The sequence below is a fragment of the Xiphophorus maculatus genome, chromosome 10 (assembly GCF_002775205.1).
Source record: "Xiphophorus maculatus strain JP 163 A chromosome 10, X_maculatus-5.0-male, whole genome shotgun sequence".
Lineage (NCBI taxonomy): Eukaryota > Metazoa > Chordata > Actinopteri > Cyprinodontiformes > Poeciliidae > Xiphophorus > Xiphophorus maculatus.
This window is the reverse complement of record NC_036452.1, coordinates 16255329-16270390: the sequence shown is the minus strand read 5'-3', so window position 1 is coordinate 16270390 and position 15062 is coordinate 16255329. Positions and strand designations below refer to the sequence as shown.

The 15062-nt window shown below is 39.0% G+C and overlaps 1 protein-coding gene across 1 annotated transcript in view; it reads right to left on the bottom strand.

The window, feature by feature from the left end:
- Nucleotides 1-15062, bottom strand: part of LOC102232823 (E3 ubiquitin-protein ligase rnf213-beta) — a 38638-nt gene that overhangs the window by 5093 nt on the left and 18483 nt on the right. The window contains exons 27-58 of the mRNA XM_005805409.3: nt 14899-15035; nt 14468-14566; nt 14280-14392; nt 14073-14186; nt 13081-13139; nt 12842-12998; nt 12600-12735; nt 10978-11166; nt 10706-10839; nt 10463-10638; nt 9335-9541; nt 9052-9239; nt 8573-8693; nt 8256-8356; nt 7959-8138; nt 7238-7383; nt 7055-7154; nt 6309-6420; nt 5986-6184; nt 5690-5877; nt 5434-5556; nt 4863-4964; nt 4375-4617; nt 4070-4151; nt 3478-3512; nt 3279-3382; nt 3050-3194; nt 2808-2964; nt 2627-2721; nt 1278-1526; nt 285-420; nt 116-196 (exon numbers count right to left, since the gene is read on the bottom strand). Of these exons, the coding sequence (XP_005805466.2) occupies nt 116-196; nt 285-420; nt 1278-1526; nt 2627-2721; nt 2808-2964; nt 3050-3194; nt 3279-3382; nt 3478-3512; nt 4070-4151; nt 4375-4617; nt 4863-4964; nt 5434-5556; nt 5690-5877; nt 5986-6184; nt 6309-6420; nt 7055-7154; nt 7238-7383; nt 7959-8138; nt 8256-8356; nt 8573-8693; nt 9052-9239; nt 9335-9541; nt 10463-10638; nt 10706-10839; nt 10978-11166; nt 12600-12735; nt 12842-12998; nt 13081-13139; nt 14073-14186; nt 14280-14392; nt 14468-14566; nt 14899-15035 (4408 nt within the window). The remainder of the gene's footprint in view (nt 1-115; nt 197-284; nt 421-1277; nt 1527-2626; nt 2722-2807; nt 2965-3049; nt 3195-3278; nt 3383-3477; nt 3513-4069; nt 4152-4374; nt 4618-4862; nt 4965-5433; nt 5557-5689; nt 5878-5985; nt 6185-6308; nt 6421-7054; nt 7155-7237; nt 7384-7958; nt 8139-8255; nt 8357-8572; nt 8694-9051; nt 9240-9334; nt 9542-10462; nt 10639-10705; nt 10840-10977; nt 11167-12599; nt 12736-12841; nt 12999-13080; nt 13140-14072; nt 14187-14279; nt 14393-14467; nt 14567-14898; nt 15036-15062) is intronic.

Sequence of the window (15062 nt, the reverse complement as noted above, 5' to 3'; positions counted from 1 at the left end):
TACACCAGGCTAACTATAACTTATATTATTGACATAGTAATTCTATAGTGTAGCAACAACATTTGAATAGCTGCAGTTGCTCTGCAGACTGAAATGTAAAAGGCTGCACCCTTACAGTTATTTGCCACCTCGGCTCTGAGCAGGTTCCACACGCTGATGAATTTGTCCACCCTCTCAACCAACACCTTCTGGAACCCTGATGAGGATGATGAGAGAAGGCTGTTTGTACATGCATTCCTGCATTTTGCTGCACCTGCCGAGGCAAAGAGGAAATGCTGGTTTACCTGCAGGGATTTGCTGTAGAGCCTGCGCGACGGTCTGAGAAGCCGAGCTCGCCGACGTCAGAGGAAACACCCTTAGAAGGTCCGACTGAAGAGCAGCCAGTTCAGGCAAGTGATGGAGCTGCCGCACACAGTGTACCTGACACACACACCCACACACACACACACACACACACACACACACACACACACGCACACACACAGAGAGTCTGCTTGAGCTTCAAAAAGGGTTGAACAAATACCAAAAATGTAAATGTATTTTTTACACTAGAGTGAAGTCCTCCACCCTTTCCACCTTCTTCTACCACAAACGTTTTTTCAGTTTGTGCTGTTATCATTTTAAAGATATTAATAAATGTTTCCAGTGTTCATCAGATGTCAAGCAGCCAGTCCACATTTACAAAAAAATAATTTTGTGTCAATCAATTGTGCACAAACATAGGAAAGAAGTATTTATATCAGTTTTGTTTCATTCTGTTCATGTGTGTGGGAGAAGTTGATCTCTGGTGACCACAGGAATTTTTTTATTTTTTTATTTTTTTATCTTAAAAACTATAATTGCACAATCAAATTTTTAAAAGGCACAAAACATTACTAATGTAGTTCAGTTTGACTGGCAACATATTTTATTTGATTTTGACTGACTGGTTGACCTTTGATAACCTCTGGAAACACTGATTAATATCTTTCAAATAATAGAAGCAAAAAAGCTCATTTCTTCACTGCAGAAACATTTAACACCAATTTGGTTTAATTTGAAGAAGTGGGGGATGCCAATTTTACTCGGGTACGTTACCCTAAATAAGGACATTAAAATCCAATCCAAATGGGTTAATCAATGTGTCAGCTAAGTGTTACATCACCACCAGAGTCAGTTCATGAACACAAAAAAGAAGCTAAAAGTAAAATTTTTGGGGGTTGATATTTGTCAGCTTTGTCCCTAAAAAAACAAATGATGGCAACATGGTGCCCATCCGGCAGCGAAGCGTTCGGTACCTTCTTCATAAACAAGCTGAGCAGCGGCAAAGAGTCGTGTCCTGACATCTCTCCCACCAACTGAGAGAAGCGCTCCACCGTCATCGTCTCACGCAGACTCCAGAAGGACGAGCGATCCGTCGGGCAGTTAGAGGGCAAGGACAGCATCCTCCCAGGATCGGCAGACAGCAGAGTCATCAGGGGGCTTCCAGAGAGTCCGTCATCTGAGCTGATTCTCTCCTGAGCTTCCTCAAGATTCCTCTGCAGATCCTAAAGCAGGAAAGAAGAAAGGCTTTCCATCACTCATCGTCCAGAGTTTAAAACATGAAAACACTTTCAGACACAAGTTTCCAGAGTTTTGGGGGGTTTTTTTTAAGCACACCTTTACAAAATGAAAAACCTTTTTATAAAAAATTTGAACATGGGAACAGCAAGAATCAGAGACATTATAGGGACAAATTTACAGATTGGTTCATGTGTGGATGAGACAATTTACAGAAAACTACAGCAAATAAACAATTGGAAATGGAAACATTTTTATGTTTACTCTATGGGGCTGCAACGATTAAACAAATTAATCGTGATTAATCAATTATTAAAATAATCATCAACTAATTTGGGAATTGATTATTTCATAAATGGAGTAAAAAGACAAAAAAAATGCTAAAAGAGCAACACATCCAGAGCAGTAATTAAGCCAAAATTCCACAAAAAATATCGACATTTTGGTTTTAAGATTAAAAAAACCTTCTTTGTCTGTAAATATGTTCTGTCCAAAACTCATCAAGTAGCCGAGTTTTAGCTTCATCTGGTTCAAATTCAGTAAAAATCTCATATTAAGCACCTTTTGCTTTCCAGTTATTAATTGGTTAATCTAAAACATAAAACATTAGCCACACATTGTACTGATGTTAGGTCAAGCCAAAAGGGCATTTCATATGTTAATGTTAGGAGAATTTTATTTCTCCTAATAATAATGCCTCATTTACTACCAATGTTCCCTAAATGAATGCTCTGTTATTGCATGCTAGGAAATAAAATGTTTATTTTTTTATTTAAAAATATAATTGAATTATTGTTTATTTGTATTTTTTATGTATTTCTAGTATTGCAAAAAATAAGCTTAAGTGGTTAAATATAAAATATGCAGAAAGTGCCATTATTTTATCTGATTAACTGATTAATGGTCAAAATAATCAGTAGAATAACTGATTTCTAAAATAATGGTTAGGTGCAGCCCTACTCCCCCATTTTTTCCCACTTATTCAGATCTGGAAAATATTTAAATCAAATTCTACATTTTCCAGACTGCATAACAACCTTTGGATTTCTAACTTGTTTATTGCTAAAACACCGTAAAGCCTTTTTACCTGAAGCACTGGGTTGATGGCAGAATCACAGACGAGTTCCTCCCAACGCCGCCGTTCCTGTCTGGAGGACAGATCCGGTCTCGCTCCCCTGGAAGCTTCATCAAATATCGGCACGTTTAAAGACACGTTTTGAGTTCACGACCTAAACGCCAATGAAAGGTCGTTGTAAAGATGGCTCTACCTTCAGGGAATCTCGTCAGGATGAGATGAACCATAACTGCTGTGTTGTCCCTGTTCTGGTCCAGAGTTTTTCCCAACACTTTCATGTCCCTTTCCAGGTGGTCCCACAGAAATTGGAAAACATCCAGCGGACGGGGATGGATCATGTCACTGACTCTCTGACATAATAGGACATAGGTTGTCCTGTCTTAATATGGAGGAATATTTTCAAAATGTAATGAGAAATATGAGATCCAGTCTCACTCTTTGGTTCTTCATGGCTCCTTGAAGCATAGCGAGGTGCATCAGCAGCCGCAGGATGCCGGACTGAGCCGACGTCATCCGTCTTTCAGGGGCTTCGGACCTCCGATGAGCCTCACCAAGGACGTGTCCTGTCCTGGTCTGATCCCTGACATTTACGGCAAAAGAAATGGATTAAACAAAAACGTGCAAGTGAAGCCGCTCAGAAAGCTGAGTCAACAGAAGGTCTCACCTCTGCTGGATGTGCTGAGTAAAACCTTCCACTGGGACGTGTCTTTCTCCACCAATGGGAAGCCCACAGTCAGGACAGAATGATCTAACCACTGGCTTTCCACACTATGAGACAACACAGGATTAATGACAGTCTCACTGACGCTCATTTTAGGCTGTTAATAGTTTATGAGGGATTAAAACAAACAATGAATGCCTACCTCTCCCACAAAGCACACATGTCCTTTTGCACAGGCTAAAAATAAAGGAAAACATCACATTTAAGAACTTCAATAGTGATGCAGTTGATATGCAGAGTATTATTCTATATTTAGCTTTACCAATGTTCCTACTAATCTTGACAATCCCTCAACTCAGTAGTGACAACAGTATTTATAGCCCTCCAGCTTCTTCACATTTTGTCAAGTCACAACCACAACATTCAATGTGTTTTGTTGGGATTTAGTGTTTTCCTTCAGCGGAGACAGGAAAGCTGCTCAGAGTGGATGCGACAATTCAGAAAAAAAGCTGCAGAAAACCTTGGAGAATCCTGAGTTTTTTTATTTATTTCTACGTCTGCCTTTATTTAATCATTTGAACACAACACTCACTGACTCTTCCTTACTGTTAATACACGTTTCTTGTTTTCTCCCATGATTCTAGTTTCCTCTTGTTTATGCAACAACTTTCAAGCTGTCAGGGTTTTTTCTCCCTTTTTACTGTAACCACTATTTTAATAATACTATATAATCTGAAAACTGATGTGAATTCATTTTTATTAACTTGATATGACATCATGATGTTTACACTTACTGTACATCTGGAGTTTCTTCTCGCTTAACCACAGTCTGGCGTCAGTCGTGTGATCATCTGGCATAGTCGGAAGGTACAGGTTCTGGATGAAGAACAAAAATGAAAACTAATAATGATGATGAAGGTAGTAAATAACAGAGGTTATTCTGGATTTTAAAAATATAAAAAGAGGTTTTGGTCTTATAAAAGCATGCGTAGATATGCATATTTTGTGTCAAATAAGAATTTGTTCATTAGTAACTACGAAAAGTGACATGAATCTGCAAAATTGAGTTTCTTTTTATACAGATAAACAAGCTTCTCACTGGGACGTTCTCAGGCTGAAAGGCGATCAGATGAAGTGGAACCAGAAGGGGATTTCCACAGAGGAGCACAGAGTCCAGATGGACCAGCAGCTCCAGGAGAGTTTGTCTCAGACTCGACAGATTTGAGCTGATGTGAAAATTGGACCCTGTTTGGCCGATACGATTCATCAGAAGAGCCGAGCAGAACTCCCTCAGCTCATTCCGGTTGATGTTTCTGAGGAGAGCTTTCAGTCTTCCTATCTCCTGTAAGATCGTAAAAAAAAAAAGGCTGTTAGAAATATTTGAGTGCAGGCATTTCATTAACAATTTAAATAACTAAGAATTGGAAAGTCAACAGAACATTTTGAACATTCTCTTAAAACAAGCTAGACAAGCCAAACAGCTTTTCCTTTTAATCTTAAACCTTGAATAATTTCAGAATTTTTTAGTCTTTTAAACTTCTTATGCAAAGCGTCAAACAACATAGATGAACTTTAGACAGGGTGTACCTGTGTGGAAGGATGTAAGCTGGCATCAGGTGATCTGTACCTGCAGGTGACCCGTCTAAACAGAGCCAGAGCCACGAGGCTGACCTGAGATCCTCTCAGCTTCTGCAGGCAGAAAGCAGAAGGAAAAAGATACTTTATTTATCCCAAAGAGGGAAATTCATATATGCAGCAGTAATGCAATAAATAGTCGTAAAACTAATATACACAAATACATGTACATTAATATGATTTTTAAACATAACTGCATACAGACTTCATATTTAACTTCAATGTGGCTTTAACATGGAATTGCACAAAAAATAAGTTAAAGTCACAACACACAAAAAAAAACATTATCAATATCTGATGATTGCAGCCAACATGTAACCACTTTGTGCTGCTTATGCTGTCAAATGCATCTACTACTAACCCTCACTATCATCTGTTTCACTCACATCGGATGCCGTGGTAATCAGTTCAGTGACTTCTTTCCAAAAGTTAAAATGATTAAGATTTGCTGGCCTCTAGTGGCTATCAGGAGACATAAAGCTACATCAGTCAGCAGTAGCTTCAGCCCTGGAGTAGCTCTCACCTGCAACTCGGTCACAAAGCTGTCGGACCGGTTCTCCAGGAGAACCTGACCCACAGCGTTTCTCAGATCTCTGTAAGACATCCCACAGCAAAGGAAGTGGTCTACGTTTGTTGGAATCATTCTCTGAGAGAGAAAAAACATTTGTGTTCTTTAAATTAATTCCTTAGCAGCACAGTTACAACCTAAAGCATCATTAGAAGTCATTATGAAATAGTCCACAAAAAATAAAAAATAAAGATGTATCAAAGTGTTGCACCTGGAGCTGCAGAAGAAGTGGAGGGAAGATCCACCTGCAGGCCGGGCTGTTCATCAGGGACACGATGAAGTCCATCCCTGAGCACCTGTCCAGGGCTCGCAGCAGGTAAACTCTGAGCCAATCATTGCTGCCGTACTCAAATAACCCTCTCACCTGACGCAGGTATTCTGTATCCATCGCTGGTCCACCTTTTTTATCAGAAAAAAACAAAACAAAAAGAAAACATGCATATTCGTCCCCACAGTTCTAGCATATTATATATGTGCAACTATGCAACAGTTTTAAAGTCACATCACCTTGAGCTATAGCTTTCTCGAGCAGCTTGGCAGCAGTGCTCAGGCAGATTTTCAGTCTGGCGATGTTAAGGAGAAACTCTGCTGGGTCCTCTTGTCTGTCGGGAATTTGTTTCCTCACAATCCTGCTCAGAAATCCGACTTCTGCTTGATGCTCTGCAGCAGGATCCACTTCTCTGGCTGCTGAGCACAGCAGGGAATCCTGAGAGGAAGGACAGAAGCAGTTCATATTTGTGACAGCAATCAAACTGTCATCAGTACAAAGTTTCAATTTGTTTGTGAACAAATATCAGCAACACAATAACAAAGCCTGAAAGCTGGGGAACCTGGAAGCAGTTGGCAAACAGCAGGTAGAGTTCTGTGCAGTCCTCCTGGTCCCAAAGGTTGTTCTCCAGATTCCTCAGGTAGTTCTGGATGTGAGTCTTCACCTGGTCAAAACTAAGATATGTACTTTGGTTAAACTTCCATTAAAATATGCTTTTATATGTTTGTTAAAAGCATCACTTTGTTATGAGTTTGGTTTGTGACAGATAATTGGGGGAAAACCCCCCTGATATTTCCACCTCCTCCCAGGGCTGAAATGCACCGCTTGGCAGAAAAAAATCAGCAGAGCCAGGAGGGGGGTCTTAGCGCTGCCAATTATGCTTGTGTACACGTTGTTCTGTGCTAAACTACAGTTTCTCCCCATCAACAAAGCCTCCCACAGCCGCTGAAGCTAGTTAGTATCACCATCAATGATGGCAGAGAAACGGTCTTTCTGAAACGGTAAATTGTTTCTCCACCATTAGCACACTGAGCAGCGCATACACAAATTGATTGATTGACAGCGCTAAGACACTCCTCCTCGTTCTGACTGGACGTTTTTCTGCAGACTGCAATAGCAGCACAGGGAAGAAGTGGAGGAGCTTGATTTTTTTTGACAGATTATCTGTCTCATACAATGCTGTCATGACATGGTGACAGTTTTAACAAATACATAAAAACTATTTTTTTTATGACAGCTACATACTGCAGCTTTAATTGGTTTGTGTTTTACTACAGCATGAGAAGTTGTTCACGCCTTCTCTCTCACCTGTACTGGAGCAGGAGCTTTGGCAGCACCGATCGGACCATTGGACTGTTATCCACACACTCCAGGAAGGGAGTGAGCTCCCTGGTGCGGTAAACGTCTCCTGCAACAACAGCAGAAAGACACCTTGGTATTTGCAAATGACCTGGTGTGTGTTCACTGACACTAACTCGTTCAGTCACTGACCGTTAGCAGAGACGAGCAAAGAGAACAGCAGCTCCACCACGCCCTCTTTTGGCTTCTGCCCCTCTGACAAACAGAATCTGGACACGACCTCCAGGAAGAAGGAGTTACAACAGTGTCTGATGGCTGCCTGCTGTTCAAGTGCCACCCTGAATTACAATTAAGACAGAAAAAAGATAAATATAGACGATGGTTGGGAATTTCTGGGGTCGTTGTGGCTTTTCTTTATAAAGAAGCACCTAGTCTTGTACTGGTTGGCAACTAAAGTGAGCCAACGGCAAAAACTGGTGATAAATTTACACTCACTGATAGATGCAAAAAGCTTGCTAGCAAGGGAATATTAGCGGCTAGTTAGAGGTAGGCTAACTTTTGAGTTATGCAATGAAACGTCTGAGGGCGACTGAAACCTTTTCCTGACAGAAAAGTCCCATAAAAAAAAGGATTCAATTGTCCTGCCAATACAATATTTAAGACACGTGATTAAGGAATTAATCCCAATTCACATTTTTTATAAACGTAAGACATTTAAGGCCTTAATTACAGATACATAAATTTAAGACTTTAAAAGATGTGAGGAAACCCTGATAAAGGTAATGAGGTAGATAGTATTGGTTCAGGTTGGATCAGCACTTTTCAGAACAGTTATTCTGTAATTTATTTCCATCAGTAAAATTCTGGCAGAACAGGACATTTGAGGGATTTTGTATTACTCTTTTCAACTCACTTGACGCTGCGGGAAACAGTTGCCGTGAAGTTGTTTGGCAATTCTGTCCTGCATTTCGGGCAGTAATGTCGGTTCTGCTGAACGCTTTTCTGAAGACAAGGCAGACAGATGACGTGCTGGCAGGGCAGGACGGACGGCTCAGTGAACTCCAGCAGGCAAACTGGGCAGGAGATTCCAAACCTTCAACAAAAAAGGCCATTCATATCTTTACTGTCCATAGTAGTCTTATATCCAATAACAAGGTAAAATCTCCTAAATTAGAGATGATGACGAAACAAACAAAAGACAAAATCTGACCTGAGGTCCCTGCTGATGCACTCATCATGGAAGGAATTGAGTATCCGGATCAGCTGCTCCAGCGTGTTTACACTTCTAACATCAGGAGACTCCTGCATCAGCTGTTGGGTAAAAAACAGACTTTGTAAACAAAATCATCTGATTTTATTTTATCTACTGAAACTTTGAAATGTCTCCGTCAGGCAGCAAATGCATATGATTGTCAATATGACAGAAAACTCATTAGTTTAGACTATATCTCCTAACTCAGTTTAGGATTTAAACCAGTTTTAAAAACATCAGGACCAATAGAGATGCTAAACAACTCTCTGACGTACGTTCAGATGAAGGTTGCAGTGTTTCAGAGACAGTTCTTTAAGCTTCAAGTCATCTTGTTTCATTTTAAAAGTGATCTGCTGGATAAAAGATGCAACAACAAGCATCCCATGCCACAATGACCTGAAATGAAAGAAGATCTTGGATTAAATAAATCAAACAAAAACAAACACCGTTCCTCAGATGAGAATTCAACTTTTTTCCAGACTCAAAACTCCAGTTCTTTGTCATTTTTTTCCATTTTATAGAATAAATATAAAAGTTTACTAAGATATTTAGAAGATGTTTCTACAGCGATTGGACTACAAATATGAGACCGTGATAATGTCTGGTAATCAGAAAATGTTTTTAAATTACATTTTATTTTCACATATTTCTCCAGAAGAGGCATATATTATAAATAAAGTTTCCAGAATATGTCAGATGTTAAACAGTGGAGTCATAGACACACAGAATCAATTTTTTAAACTTTTTTAGACACCTGATGGAGGCCAGATGCTGAAAACAGGCAGCACTACAGAGAGCGCTGTATTTCTGGCTGAAGGCTCTGTCCAGACACGGCTGAAGTAACTCCACCCTGTCCACAAACGACCTGCATTCATCGAGGGACGTCAAAGTCAAAAGTTTGATCTGTTCAACACAGATCCCGAGGGCCAAAACATCCTCCACCTGCAGAATGAAAAACACATTACAATAACCCTCAGGTTATCAAACAAAGCTTCAACATTGTTCTTCAAGTCAGAGATAAAGAAGATCAGTGTCACCATTTCTTTCTGCTCGCTCTTCATCGGTCCCCGCTGAAGAACATCTGCAGCTAGCTGTGGCTGCAGGAGGAACATGTGGCTGAGCATGTCCAATCTTGCTGCAAAATGCTTTGCAGCTGCCATGATCCAAGCAGGAGAGAGATCCGGAGCAGCTCCCATGGACGTCTGAAGCTCAGTCAAACAGCCCTGCATAGCTCTGATAAACACCTGTGCACGATATGTATGATAAGTACAGGTAAAAATGTCCTTGTCAAAGCAAATATCCTTTTCAGACAAAGACTTTGTGTTGTTAAGCCACTTCACAGTGATCTATGACAGAAAGAAGGCTGCTAAACTTAATAGATGAGACACAAAAAATTTTATCACCTTAGTAAAAAAATTTAGAAACAAGTTGGATTTTCTTTCCTCTTTCTAAATGACTTGACTCTCAGAGTCAATATAGTTGAGAGGTTGTTTCATTAATCCCTGACACAATTTCTCTTTAACTCAGCTTGCTTTGACAACAGATAATCAAAAACCTGTAAAAAAAAAAAAAGCTTCATACCAAGCTTGAAAATAAACCCCTGCAGAACTAGTGATCAAAGCTGCTACTTGGATGGAAAATAGAAAGTAGTTATATTGTGTGACAAAACTGTTTAAAACATGTTTAACTTAGCTGTGTTTCCACTGACCTTATAATTGCACAAACTGGAATTACGAAAATAAAGGCACTTCATGGGAAAATGCCAATTAAAAATTAAATTAACAATAAATAAAATAAAAATAAATTAAAATTGGCTGCATTAAAATTGGTGGATTTTGCAAAACACTTTTTCCCATCACACGAGTCACGTGATGGGAACATTTTTTTACTACTGGCGGAAAAGACAAGACGACAGGAAGTAGTAGGAGGATGGTGGGAGCATGGCATGTTTTGTAACGACTTATTGCATTAACAAACTTAGTCACATGTTATTTTAATTGTGTTTCTTTTTTTAATGGAAATACCGCAATTGTGAAATCATGCTTTTTCAACCTTAGTGGAACATCAATAAAGTTTTACGTACATTCGTAATGGAAATGCAGTTTGTGATTTTTCTTTTGGCTTAAATCAAGATACGACATCTTAATGACTGAAAATCACTGAACCTTGAGTTCGTCCTTGGACTTTATCTTCAAAGAGAGCAGCAGGAAGTCCTGCAGGAACAGAAGACCATATTCCCATCGCTCCTCCTCAGAAAGCTGCTGGAGGTGACGGCCCGGTCCGCTGCTGGAGAAGCTGCTCACAAACTGGAGAATCCTCTCTGTGCTTCCTTCTTTAGATACTATGGAGCACATACAAATCAGATCACAAAATATTTCTAAATATCTGATTAAGTGCTGGTTTCAAACCTGGCATGAACTCGGACTCCTCCCACAGGTTGTCGAGGTTCATTTTAATGATCCAGCTGAACGGAGCCGAGCACGACTGCTGCTCACTGTCCAACAGGAAGTAGTGCTGCACCAGAACCTCCTGGTCTGAATCGCTGGGAAATGCAATCAAAGAAATGTTTTTTATTTTAACAATAAATTCCTCTAGTTAAATAAAGCAGGACGGTCACAGAAGACCAGAATGAGTAAGGACCTTAGTGTACCCTGTAAAAGGCAAATCATCCAGTTGATACCTTGGATTTGATGGAGGTGCCAGGTGTAAAACCTGCAAGTCTGCCAAGATGTCCATCCAGAGTTTCATGAGACCCGGACTGAGTCTGTCAGCAGAGAGCAGGTCCAGATTGGAGTACCGATCTATCACCTCCAAGATGCTGGCTAGCACCGGTGTCACGGTGGACTGAAGGCAGCGCCACAGGGTGTGCCTTCACACACACAGAAAATATGCAGGTCATTAAAGTAAATACTTAACATTACACTTTAAACCTCAAAGTTTTACCAACAATATTATATCAGCATAAATAAAAGATGAAATGTACTTACCAGAAAAACCTTAAGAGGCTTTGAAATTTCTAGTCTCATTTTACTATAAAGAGTATATGTTTTGCATAAAATGCTAATAAATTACTGACATTTCCACCAAATTCCTAATAAAAAACATTGCAAACTTGAGAACTTATTTGCATAAAATAAACAAAAAAACAAGGCCATCTTTAGTTTAAAGCAATAAAAAACTAATGTCTTTTCACTTAGGAGTTCAGAAATCACCATTTGGTGGATTATATGGTTTTGGGTAAAACTGATCACCTAATCAATGTCTTACTGAGTATAATGATGTGTCCTTGTGAACAAACTTCACAGAAAACGCTGTCAATCATGTAGAGATGCTAGTTTCAGCACAACATAACTGTAGTGCATCATTTCCTGCTCTTCAGGTTGGGCTTCAGGAGTGGAAATAATAGTTTTAATTCAATTCAATTCAATAATACTTTTTTAATCCCAAAGGGAAATTAAATGTTGTTGTAACTCTAATTATTCAAGATTCTTTAAAGAGTTATTGAAGATGGTGATCGATGTGGGCAGGAAGGATATCCTGAAGCCGTCTATATTTCAGCAAATTTGAAGAGGCCTCTGGCTGAAGATACTCTGTTTTTGTATGTTAGTTTTATTAAGAGGATAATCAGGGTTGCCCTTTCTTTATTTTATGTGAAATACTTCCCTGCAACAATCTGCAAATGTTTTTCTTATTAGGCATTAGTATCTATCTGCTGGTTTCATTTTTAGTTTAACCGATTCACAGTTTTGAGCAAAGAAATATTAACCCTCTGATGCATGAATTATGATCCTTTGTGTCAGAATTTTTTTTCCATTTTTTAAAATTCTTTTCTTAAGGCATAAAAAAGGTAGGAATTTTTTTTTGTAAAAATAATTTTTTTTTTTTTTTTTTTTATGTGATCAATTGTAATTTTGTCCAAATACAAAGTTGTTTTTTGAAAAATACATTAGTAGTATTGTTCCTTAGGGGTTATCTGATGTCACAATATTTTTTTTACTTGCAAGAGTCGTCTACAGTAGAAGGAGGGACAGGGTCGGTTCTCATGCTTTTTTGTCGGCCATATTGTATTTAACAAAAATAATTTCTTGCATTTGCAGCTGATGGCCAGTAGTTGATGGTATATTTTATGATGCATTAGTGTCCACTTCAGTGGTCTGTGTGCATTTATAACATAAAAATCCACAGGAAGCACAAGGAAATGGCTTTTAGATAGCTGTCCACTGTAGTGACCACTATGCATGAAAGGGTTAACACACAGAATTTTGTCTTTGTTTTTCTATTTTGTGATGCTTGAGACATTACCTCAGAGTTCCTCCTTCCTGCAGAGCCTGGCGTTTCTTTGCCTCTCTGCTGACCCACTCTTTAGGAGCGCCCATCACTTCTTCTCTCTGGGCCAGTGTCTCAGCCAGCCGACTCAGCAGGACCCTCTGGAAGCGAGCTTCAGGAAACACCAGAGTTGGATCAGACCCAACAAGCAAAAAAACCTCGGATCATTTTGTTTTGTTGGCCAGTCAGTGTGAGCAATAAATCCATCAGAAGTGTACCTGATGTGGGGTTTTGATCGGTTGACAGGTGCGCCAGCAGGATGTGCATACGCTGCAGGCCTCTTGATGTCAGATTGTCGGGATCTCTCAGTAAACCCACAGCTTTTTGGATACAAGAACGGACTAAAGACGGGCTGTGAAGGTGTGCTCTCTCCACCTGCACAGAGAAGCAGATTTAAAATAATCATTAAAAAATACCAACTATGTTTTTACTTTAAACCACTTAGATAAAATCTTACTTTTCTGTCGTCTTCTGAGTCGTTTATTAAACTCATTCCTTCACTGATGTTCTGATTTTCTGTTCAAAATTTAAAAAAAAGACTTTTATTTACATTGTATTTCAGTCTAAATGAAGTAATGTGCTAAAGTGGAAAAGTAATGATGCGTGGACTATGACACCTTTCAAAAATAAACATTTTAAAAATCTGTTTCATGTTCAGACTAGACAGAGAACATCTATCAGCATCAATATTAAAACCTCGTCAAAGATTCAAAAATTTATTTTAACTGGGAAATCCCTTACTTCACCGCACAATTCAATATCGATTACAAATTAATCTATTTCTCCACCATTGTCCCTGATTGATTTGTTATTTTGTGCATTTCTAGTGAATTCTGCCTGAAATTGGTGTCACTGGATTTTACTTAGGAGCATCGGGGTAAAGAAAAGTGAAAATGCTGAAGGAGTTTCAGTACTTTCAAGAGGCACTGCAAGTTTTTACGATTCTAAAAGCTGTGAATAGTTGTCCCTAAAATTTAATTTTCTATAAGATTTTTAGAATCTCAGTGTTATTAAATGTAAAATATGACACACATAATGGAAAGGCTGAATGTAAATGCTCCGAACAGGAGTAAAGTATTTAAAAGTGACAACAGCTTAAAAGCCTTTTGCAAAACTCCACAGCCTCGAATTTCAGTGAAATATAATCTTAGTTGCATCACATTTACACTTTGTGCTTAAAATAAACACAAGACTACTAAAACTAAATTCAAGATTTTTGCAGAAATGTCTTTTGTTTGAGCATGTCGTTCTCACCTACCCAAACACAATTAAGAATTTTAATAACAGTTTTCATAGTGGTCTTAGTCTTTGAAAATTATGAATTATTTTTTAAAATAAGACTTTAAAATATTTAGCTGTTATAATACATAACAATTCTTGATCTGGTTTTTAATTTCATTTGTAATATAAAATGATGACTAAAGCCCACACAAGGTAAGTGTTTTGTACCTTGCAGCGCAGGCTTGAGCAAGGTGCTGATGAGCGTTCCACAGAAATCCGACAGATTCAGACTCATGTCCTCTGAATCCCTCAGGTCATCGATGTGAACTGAATGCCAGAATCCTTTGAAAGAATTGCAAAAAATAAGCTTTCAGTGTGTTATTAACAACACAGTAAGCACACTGTATCCACACCCTCCTTCCTTTTGGTCCTCACCTCCTTGGAAACCAATGTATCGAGACTGGCTTGGAATCCTTGAGACCTTCACAATGAAGATCACCCAACACATCTGAACGTCCATTGAAGCCATGTAATTCATGGTGCAGTACCTATTGGCATTAATACTCGTTAACACACCTGGCAAGTCAAACATCCACTCTACTTAGTAAAGAGGAGGCCTGTACTTTGCTGATGCGATGAGCTCGTCGCTGCACTGGGACTCCTCCAGGTCCATCTGGACGATCAGAAGGTGAAGCGAGCTGCCAGCGTTTTGGAGGAACGTCCTGACACATACAAACACAGAAAAACTATTTATGCTATTTTACATAAAAAGAAACAAACTGAGGTTAAGTCTTGAATTCACCCAGTTATTTTGAGAATATGTAAGATCTACTAAGCTTTTTAGAATGAGACATAAACAATACATCTAACACTCAAGACATACATTTATAAATAGTTTAGCCTGGGTTTATAAAACATAACAGGCAGGTATCAGACAATCATTTTATTTTTGGTTATGGTATCTTCAGATTTTTGCTAATAGTTTGATCACATGCATAAAAATATGCAAAGATGCATGAGTCAATGAGGGAAAGGAGGCAGCAGTCTGTTTTACCGTATTTTATTGCAGAAAGAGACTTCAGTGTCAAACTGGTGGAGTGACAACAACAGGATCCTGTCTGTATTCAGTCCTAGCGCAGGGGCTACACCCCTTACATCTAATTTTGTCAGCAAGCTGGAAAATGTTGTGATCTATAAAAAAAGAACATAGAGCGAAGT